The sequence below is a fragment of the Jaculus jaculus genome, chromosome 4 (assembly GCF_020740685.1).
Source record: "Jaculus jaculus isolate mJacJac1 chromosome 4, mJacJac1.mat.Y.cur, whole genome shotgun sequence".
Classification (NCBI taxonomy): Eukaryota; Metazoa; Chordata; class Mammalia; order Rodentia; family Dipodidae; genus Jaculus; species Jaculus jaculus.
The window spans coordinates 43,337,470-43,347,992 of record NC_059105.1 but is presented as its reverse complement, the minus strand read 5'-3'; the positions used below and the strand labels follow the sequence as shown (position 1 = coordinate 43,347,992).

At 40.4% G+C, this 10,523-nt stretch overlaps 1 protein-coding gene across 9 annotated transcripts in view; it reads right to left on the bottom strand.

Moving 5' to 3' along the window:
• Positions 1-4,804: 4,804 nt before the first annotated feature.
• Positions 4,805-10,523, bottom strand: part of Ankrd44 (ankyrin repeat domain 44) — a 340,447-nt gene continuing 334,728 nt past the window's right edge. For 5 of the 9 annotated variants that reach the window (XM_045147141.1, XM_045147142.1, XM_045147139.1 and 2 more), the window contains exon 28: positions 4,805-9,037. In XM_045147141.1, the coding sequence (XP_045003076.1) occupies positions 8,790-9,037 (248 nt within the window). In that variant the 3' untranslated portion in view covers positions 4,805-8,789. The remainder of the gene's footprint in view (positions 9,038-10,523) is intronic. The other 4 variants (XM_045147146.1, XM_045147148.1, XM_045147145.1 and 1 more) reach the window with 3 other exon arrangements.

Below are 10,523 nucleotides of genomic sequence, written 5' to 3'. Positions count from 1 at the left end.
CTGGAGAGCCTAATAAACACATTTTACGTTAAACCATATAGCCATAAAACCTGTCATTATGGTATAGTCAAGGTCTATTCATTTTTTTAAAATAGGAACACACTCAAACATTCTTACTTCAAAAGCTTCAGCTTAATCCTAAGACCAAACTTCAGCCTGACAATACATCAGATGTGAGTATGTGTCTAGCAGTAGTAAAATACCTGAATAACACATGTTTGATGTGGACAAATACCATCAATGAAGCTCAAATTCTGTGCTACACAGCTCTTTAGCCATTTGTCATGTTGGCCACCCCTGACTTTGCCTTTATCTCCAGAACTTTGTCCTTTACACACCCTCAACCACCCACTCCCGTGGCCATAGCCCGGGGTTTGTCATTATACAAGTATACTGCTGTTGAAATCTTTCCTGCAAGAACCCCACATCCAGGTCATCAGCTCTGATGTTACACTTCAACAAGTCCATCTTTCCAAGACCTTCAAGCTCACCGATTATACTGTTTCTGCTTTACTCTCCATCACCTCCCTGTCTTACCTTTCTCACTGACAGCTTAGACTCTGAGCTTTATAAACACAGCTGTTGAAAGCACGACTCCCTTTCTACTTGGGCTCATCTGGCAAAGTTCTAGTCCCGGTTAAATTGCCCTCAACTTAGTCTATGCCTGCATTCAAACAGCTCATGGAAAGACCCATCATTTTAAATCCAGGGTCCTAAGTCTCAAGTTTTCTAAGGCCCTCTCAGCAGTCATTCTCTTTTGCTGTAGAAATGCTACCTCCCAGTGGCTGGGTGGGGGGCTGGGGAGATGGCTCAGTAGATAAAGTGCCTACCATGAAAGTGTGAGGACCAGAATTAAGATCCAAAGTAAACGTCCAGTGGGTATGGTAGCACTTGGGAGGTAGAGACAGGGAATCCCCAGGGCAAAGCTGGTGTTGAATGGCAAATTTCCTCTGTATTGAAAGGTGTAAACCACTATTGCCAGCTTTATGAAAAGCAGCTGGGACAACTTCTCACAAGAGAAGATGTGGGGTCATCATAACCCCACCAGAGATTGAGGTGCCCCCAATACTGGCTGTATACAGTAACGCATGAGGTCTTGTGGTACATAGAGATCTAGGTATAGATATATAGGGTGTGTATGGTATATCAAGGAAAAATGAGCTCCATCTAAGCAAACAAATGTACTTCCAAGACTCCAGGTCTTCTTCCAGGGACTGCCTCATTTTAATTCTTCCCTTTGCCTTTTGTTTTCTGCCTTCAACCCACAGTCTTCAGATGGCTGTCCTCACTACCCTGATGGACCTGTGTTTGCGAAAGTCTCTGATTCTGTGTTGCCAAATCCAGAGACGAGCATCTGTCACGGTTTAATTGCTCTTCGTCAGAGCTGAGACACTGGATACACCTGACACCCCTCCTTCCCTGGCAACCTTTGCTCCCTGAGCTTTATACAGTTGAGGTAAGATCTGAGCATCATTGCTTATAATTCTTTAGAAACTCAGTGATAAGCAGTATGGGTCATTATGCCAAGTAGGACATCGCTGCCCGGAATCCCAGCACTCAGGAGGCTGAGGCAGGAAAATGGAGCTTTTGAGACTAACCAGCCTGGCTACTTGATGAGCATCTGTCTTGAGGAGGAAAAGGAAAAGATGAGTAATTTAAGTTTCTCAAGCTTGTTGGGTGCCTTATCAAAGGAGTCTGGACACAAGCATGCTTTTTGTGCTTTAAGTAGTACTTGACCATCTTTACCTTTGAAACAGAGACTGTGGCCATCAGTGTCTAGTGCTGTCTTCCTAGACTTTACTATATGACCCTGAGCCTAGTGCCCCCACGTCTGTGAGAAGTTTCCCCTCCTGAAAAGTAGAAACAAACACTCTTGTTTAATGCAAGGAATACACACACACACACACACACACACACACACACACACACACACACATATGTATGTATGTATGTATGTATGTATGTATATATATGGCATCCATTTGTGTGGTTAGTTACAAAGGAATGAATTATTGTTTTGAACCATGTGGCTTTCCTCTTGTGCTCACCTGTGTGTGATCTCCTGGGAAAAACCAGGGCACAAAGGCTTAGCTTTGCTTTCTGAAGTACTTCTTCATAAACTTTTAAGTTTTCCTTGTGGTGGGACACATGTTAGGGTATGTTTATACAATTTCTTTTGTGGAGATAAAGAAATATGACTGGTGTCAGAGGTAATAGGTTGAAGAAATAATTCAGAACACCAGAAGTTTAGGAACAGAGGGGTAGGGGATCCCTCCCATGCCTCAGCTCCTGGGTTAACCACAAATGCCCAACCATCTCCAGCCACTTCCTGACGCTTGAGAATTATTGAATGGTGTGACCACTTTATGCTTTACATTATACAGCAAATGTACCTTCAGAATGAAATTTGCTCAGGAGACAATTCATGCATCACTTTTATCCACAGTGTTTTTTATGTTATGTTAATAGCCTTCGAAGCTTAATGCCTTTGTGCTTTGCAAGCTAATTCTGGAACACATTAAGTGTGTTAAGTAAAGGATGGAGGTATGGGATCTAAGCCTGCTGAATGGAATTACAGAGTGGGATCTTTAAACAAGCATTTAGGAGACAAAGTGCCTCATCAGTGCTCAACAATATAATTACTGCCACAGAGGCCATTATCCTTTTCTACTTGCTTATGAGGGCACAGGCAAAATTAGGGAGCTTCATGTTTTTCTCAAAAGGAGTTTATGGAGGCAGCAACTTCTTTAGCCACTCCTGGGAAGGTATAATAGCATGATGGTACATCCTCAGAGGACACTGTGATAGACTGGCATGCTAAGTGGCTCCAGAGATTCCTGCCCAGTGATTAGGGAAGGTATTCACACCTTCCCTGATCCTCTTCCCCTGAGGCTAGATTGGTCCTAGCAACCTGTTTCTAATGCATGGAATATGGGAAAGGTGACTTCTAAGATTCAGTTACAAAAAACCTGAGATGTTTTGCTTTCTGGGTTTTCTCACCCTGTCTGTTCTCTGATTGAAGCTTCTGGGTCATGAGCTTCACTGGGGAAAGGCCCGTCCAGCAAGGACATTCAACAGCTATCAAGGAGCTGAGGGCCTCATTCCAACAATTCATGAGGAATCCTGCCATTAACCACATGTACAACCTTAGATTACTGGCCTTGAGAGACCCTGTAGCACAAGATCCAAGTAAGCCATGACAGACTCACAGAAACTATGGGTATGACATAGTCACAGACAGTGAGACAGCAAACATTTGTTGTTCTAAACCATTAAGTTTTAGGATCATTTGTTAAACAGCTATAGAAAACTAATATATCCAGTTTGCTCTAAATTATCAGGAGGCAACTGATTCTGATATGATTCATGACAACAGATAGTCTTTGAGACTGAATGGCATTCAGCTTTGTACATGTGAATAAGGACAGAGGCGAGGTTGAATACAAAGTTTGTCTGTATATGTCTGGTAGAAAAAAACCCAAATATTTATGGCAGGATGGCACAGAAGAAAGACCATCTAGAGGCAGACGTTGCACAGCCATATCAGTAACTCTGAAAATTTGAGCAGGGAATTCAGTTTTATCATGAAAAAGCTGGTGATAGAACTGGACTGGAATATTACGAATTGCTGTGGTAGAGAATGGGAAGATAGCTCAGTGGATTCCTGCTTGCCTTGCAAGCATGAGGACCTGAGTTCAATCCCTCTAAATCCTGAAAACATTCCATGATCTGAGTACCGTCCTGTAAACCAGAGTACAACCCATGTAAACATGGCAGATGTGGTGTCAGACACTTGCAATCCCAGTACTGGGGAGGCGAAGACAGGAGAATCTCTGGGGCTTGCTGGTCAGCCAGTCTAGCTTAATTGGTAAGCTCCAAGCCAGTGAGAGATCCTATTTTGGTAAAAAATGAAAGAAAGAGAAGAGAAAAGATGAATGACATTCCTGAGGAAAACACCAAGGATGTCCTCTGGCATCCCCATGACCTGCACACACACATGCACCCAATTTACACCCTCACAGGCACGCATGTGCGCATGCACACACCCACATACACAAAGAACTGCTAGGATATATTCTATGGCACTGTAATCTGAGGACCTTTGTTAGTCAAGGCATAGCCACAAATCTCTTTCTCACTGGCTGGACAGGGCACCACTGGGAATTTGTACCTCAGTTCTTCCAAGGACTGTCCTTGAAGTTGCTAGTTCAGGGCAGAAAATTAGGATGGTAAGAAAGATGGAAAAGGAAACTCCATGGATACCTTTGAAGTTGTGTAGAGGTGGGTTTTTATGTTGCTATGAAGCAAATAATAATAGTGGTGACAGCAACAAGGATAAGCCAGCTGGTTTCACAATTCTGAGGACCTGCTTGACTTACTCCAGTTTGATATATGAGCATTTATCACTGACCACATTTCTCCTCTTACCTTGCCTGCAAGGACATTTAGAGAAAATTCAAGTTCAGTTATAGCTATTGTGTCTAGTTTTCTGGTTCCCATGATTACACGTATTCCCTATGTTGATTTTTCTGATTTTAGTTTGTCACATATCTTTTGTTGTAAGCCAACTGAAATCCTTCATGACAAATGTTAGAGGCATAAGCAAACATAATGAATGCAAACATTTATATCTGAATCTTGTTTTTCTAACTATGATAATGTGAGAAGAAATAGCAAATCTGGAGATAACCTTCTGCCTTGATTATTTTTAGATTTAATTTGGTTTGAGGGTGGACAAAGCTTTAAATTAGTATTAATTTTGAAAAAAAGCATAAATTGGAAAAAATTTTAAAAACACAAATTGCAACAATATTTGTACCGTTTTTATTTGCAAAAATAACCATCTGAATGCATTTCCATAGTATATTACAGTTGAGTACTTCATCATGTTATTAGAGCATTCAGTAGTTCCAAAAGTATTGAACTGTGCTTGGGAAGATTCAGACTGGTTCAAAGTCATTCACTGAACTGAAAGCCATTTTTCTCATTTTTACACACATGACATTTACCAGAGCCATTCAACTCCAATTTACATAAGAAAACATTACAGACAAAATCCCACTGAAATCATCAAACAATATTTTGTTTTACAAATATGTGATGCAAAATATAACACTGGCACCAGATTTGTATTATCGTGCTTTGCAAGGATATATTGCACATGCTAAAGCATAAAGTCTGTTGACAAAGCTACCAAACAAAAGATACTTGCATTGAATCTTTAGATCACTGCATAAGAAACATAGAATTACATCTCATACACACACTCAGATTGTCGCTATCTTAAAACACCTTCCCTCTATAATACTGACCTGTGGTTTACAGTTTTGTAAGAAGAAAGCATTTTAGCACTGCAAAATCAAACAATTCCTATAGAAAACTTCAGAATTTTTGTTTCCATTTCAAAGCAGAGATAGGAGAGACAAGGAAAAAAAAAAGACACTTTGTACATTCAAAAGAAGATAGAAATAAAAACTTACTGGTATTATATTGCTCTGATAACACTCAAAAATACAAAACATTTCACAGAATGTTTCCAGAATATACAAATATAAAAAGGCACTCTAACTTTATGTTACAAGACTGAAAAAGGGATGAATTCTTCAACCAATGCAATAGATAAGCAAACCAAGTTGCTCAACAGTACGAAGAAAAACTAGTGCAGCAAACCATTTGATGCTCTTGAACTTCACAATAAAATAATGTCAAGCAGCTGTTTACTGCTGAAAGTACCAAAACGTACTACGGTGCCCTTTTAGTAGTGATAAATAGAAATCCCCTGAGCTATTTACTGTAGAATCATAGCAGATTTTAGGCAATTTGGAGATAGTAATGTATTTACCAAAGATAGGCAGATACTGGTGGTCAGGTAAGTGCAATGAAACATGATCCTAGTAGCTGTGCTTAAAATACAGACTAAGGATAATACATTTAGGTAAAAGCACTAATCAACTTAAGACTGGATTAAAAACACAACATGTTTTGTTTCTTTTTTTCCTTAGAAAGCCATGTTGTATACATACTTTTATTTCTAAGAGATATAACTGAAATACACAGAAAGTGTGGTTTTTAAAGTCATTTAAAAAAAAAAACAATTTTGGTCTTTCAAGGAAGGGAAAATAGAGAGAAAGAAGGAGAGAACAGAGAGAAAGGAGGAGAGGTAATGGTTCACTGTGAGCATGATTTTCATTTGCGCCTTTGTGCTCCCTCCGTTAGGAAGAGTGTGGAGAAGTTCGAGGCAGCTCCGTGGAGACGAGGCCTCCGGCTGGCTCACAGCTTTGCGGAAGCGATCCTTGTGCCCCGCTACTCTATGGGCACATGTTTGTGCTGCACCTTCACTAACGCTGGCATTTCGTTTTCTATTTGCAATACCAGCTGAGAAGATTTCCATTCACTCTGAGAAGAAGACCCCACAGTACATCACGCTTCAACAGGAGAGAGAGAGCTCCCTTCTCCAGTGTTTTGGTAAAGATAAGGTCACTGGTGCTCATCAGCAATTCACTTACTTTTAAAAAACACACCTTTTCTAAATAAAAAGAGCAGAACAAAAGAAGAAAGAAAACACCACACTAAGAATTACTTTTCTAAAAAAAACTAATGTTGCTGGTGTGAAAAAACTCCTGATGAAATTAAAATCAGTTCTATAAAACCTTTGAACAAGTTCTCATTTGTGAAGAACCTAACATGAGTTTTAATTAAATCCAGGATATTAAGAGTATGGACAACATCTTCTACAGCTTGATGAAAAAGATAATACATTATCTGTGTCTGATCCAGATGTGAGAGAAGACCATTGTAAAAAAATAACTCATGTACACAAAAAATAGAAAATTTGTATCGAAATGAAACCTATTGCAAAATGTTGAAAAGTGCTGCCCTAATGCTACATATGCTTTTCTCGAATCTTCCATAAGTGGGATTCCTTTTTTTGGCATTCTACCCACTGTTGACATCGCTTCCCATTAGGTTATCAGGATCATGTGAAATCTTCAGTGTAGTTCAGGTAATTTGGGGGTCTTTCTTGGGCCACCTTTGTGTAGTATATGATCCACTACACACCAGTTTCCATCTCACAGTAGGGCACATGGAGAGTGATGATGTATAATCTCCAAGCTGGCTACAGAACGGGGCTGAACAACGGATGAGCCGAAGGTTGGCTAGGAACAGTACTAGTGGAAATGCTAGGCTTGTCTCCAGGGCAATAGACCAGCCCAAGATCAAGGCTGTTTTCCACTTTTTAAAAATTACCTCAAATAAGGTACATGGCAATTAAGATAGAGAAAAAAAAACGACAGTGGATGTTTTCTCAGCATTTGTTTCATTTCAATAAATATAAACACATTTACATCAAAAGTATACAGACATTTTTCTCTAGTTTGGCAAAAAAATAAACTGTGGTCAACACATCATCAGTTACAAATGTTATGCCATCAACTAGACATTTGTGTCATAAGAAATATAAAATACAATAAAGACTAGTACACAAAAAGATTACATTTCACCTCCATAGAAAAGCTACTACAGTTCTCACTTGCATGTTGAAGGAAAAAAAAAATTGGAAATCTTCCATTTTATACTGAAGTATTTTGGTCCTTGTGGATAGCTGGTTCATGAACTACATACATATATATATATATACACACACATATGTGCACATGTGTAGGTGCATAACTTTTAAAGTCTCATTCTTCTTTCTGTGCAGCTGTTCCAGGTGCAGAACGGGGTCCATTCGACCTAGAAGCTTTGGCAGAAGGAGCAGACTCAGTATTCACTACACTGTTTTTATCACCAAGCAACTGACAATTGGCTTTCATTTCTGTAACTCCCGCTTCTATTTCAGCTTCTCAGTTCTCTCTCATGGTCACACTTTCGCTCCCTTGGCCTAACCTTGACTGAGAATCTCACTGAATAACTGAATAGTGATGAACAATGCTGGCAAGTCTGATGACCTTAAAAAGTTGGTAATTTAAGAAGGAATTAGCAAAGGGTAGTTTCATATTCCATTTGGATATTGCCTTGAGCTTTTGGTGCAATGAGGTTTTCATCTGAGATGTTATTAGCTAATTTGGGGTTCAATCACTTGGGTGAAAAACTAGTCACAGACTTGTTACAAGGAGCATTGGATACCATGTTTGTGTAAAACAATACAAACTTGTTCTGTTTTTCCATTCATCTGTCACCCTTAACAGAGAACTCTGGAAAGAAGTTCTGTATATTTAAGTGCTTACTACAGAGAGGGGAAGGCCTAGCTGCACTCCCTTACAAGGATGATTACAAGCATTATTTCTGAAGATGAATATTTTACCTTTGGCTTCTATGAGGAAGTAAACATCAAAGTGAGAAGAGGTTTGAGGCATTTCCTATCCACTTCTTCCCTCCCTTCCCAGGGGACATAAGTGTCACCTTGATAGACTTCTTAGAATTCACTGCTAAGTACATGAAGAAAAAAATCTTTATAGTATAAACAGTGGTATCTCTGTTGCATTATCCCCAAAGAAAAAGAACTGATTATTTTTTTAAAAAAATCCTTACTTAAAATGAGAGGTAGACTTTCATGGAAGTACCTTAGATTTAAAGAAAACATGAAACAAAACAAAATAAAATCTGGGCCCATCTGTGTGCATTTCAGCTTACAGCCTAGCTGCTCTCCCTAGAATGGATTGACTCCTTTCCTCCTGGCCTCTGGAAGCGTGGGTCCCCAGTTCTTGAACACAGTATAAACCTGGAATTCAAGCTGCTTTCCCTTCCTCCAGCGCAGATAATCAAGGAAAAGCCTCAACAGTCCAAAGTCAGAATGTTTCGGAATCGGAGTCATTGTCATTGTACCCATCCTCAGAGCCTACGTTGTTACTGCACAGGCTAACCATGCTACCCAGATTGGAGAGGGTCGTCCTGCTCAAATTGTCTTTTTTAAAACAAACCAAGTTGACAGCCGTCATTGTACTGGAAGGAGAAAAAGGCATCATGGTAGCCAAAATGAGTGCCAGGCAGTCAGCCACGTCTTTGTTAGGAGCACAAGCCAGGGCCGGGGTATGACCTGGGCGTAAACGCAGACAAGGCAGTGGTTAGTCCCGGTGTCCAGAGCCACGCGAGCATTCCACAGTGCATCTCCTAACACCTCGCAGAGGAGATGCATGTCGAGTTAGCATTCATGCCAGGTGAAAGGAGTTACGTTTCACAAGTCATGCGAGGAACGAGGCTGGAGGGGTCAGGCAGGGCGAGACATTCTATGGAGGTTTTGATTTTACTTTCAGCTCACATGACTACAGAAAGCACACTATTATTTGAAGTTAGGCAGAATTCCAGCCTCCATCTAGTGAACAGAAACACAAGGGGGAGGGTGGGGAGTGTTGGGACACAATTCCACAGAGAAAGAGCAATAGGACAACCAGGACGATGTTTCCACGCACACCATGAGCCTCAGACCCCAGCCCAAAGAGGACTCTCATTCTGAGAACAATGACCTTCCCTGGCAGGTGACTGTGTGTCAGATCAGAGAAAGATAATTTTAAGAACCCAGATGGCAGTCAGAACAATCAATGTCACTTCATATATATTTTACACAAAGTATACACCCATTAACTGATTCTAGAAAATGGAATGATGTGAAAATATCAGGCATGGGAGGGAACTCATTTTCTATTCTTAATAATTTACTACCATTTAAGAGAACTTTCCCAGACCTTAAAAAGAAATCACTTTACCAATGGAGGTCCAAAATTAGAAGTGTGACAGATGTGAGGAAATTGCTAAGCTTGACATCATTAGGTAGTATTTTTCTCCACCACTTAGACTTGAGGCTTCCAGGCAGATGAGAAAACTAGACCTCAACACCTAATAGGGGTGCTTTGGGAAAGCAGATTAATCCTAGGAGTTAGTTGATACCCTTATCCAACTTTTCTGTAGGCCGAAGTTCTCACTGTACACTGAGCAGTGCACTTGCTTGGCCATGCACAGAAACTGCTCATTAACGTGGGTATTGTTTCCTGTCACTGGACCTGATGTGAACCTACTTTAAGAGACCACTTTCCTTTATTGTGTGAAAACAAATGAAAATAGACAGGTATTTTGACGTTCCATCCCAAGAAGGGCAGTGATTCATAAAGGATTTTTTTTTTGGCATTTATGTGCATGCATGTATGTGTGAATATTCATATGCATGTGGATGCACATGTACACATGGGTATGTGTGCATGTGAGGTTAGTGGTTGGTGTTGGGTGTCCTCCTTGATCACCCTCTTCATTTACTGACATAGTGTTTCTCATCTGAATCCAGAACTCACTGATTCAGCTAATCTAGCTATCCTGCTTGACTCCTGAGTGTTGGAATTAAAGGCACTCAACACCCCTACCCAGCACGTCTATGGGAGCCAGGGGTCGGAATTCTGCTCCTCACACTTGCATGCCAATTACTTTATCCAGTGAGTCATTTCTCTAACCCCAGTGAAGGAATTATTGAGGCAGTGCTGTACAAAATTGTCCCCAACTATTTCCAGGCCTTTGAAATGAATCTAAACTCTCAG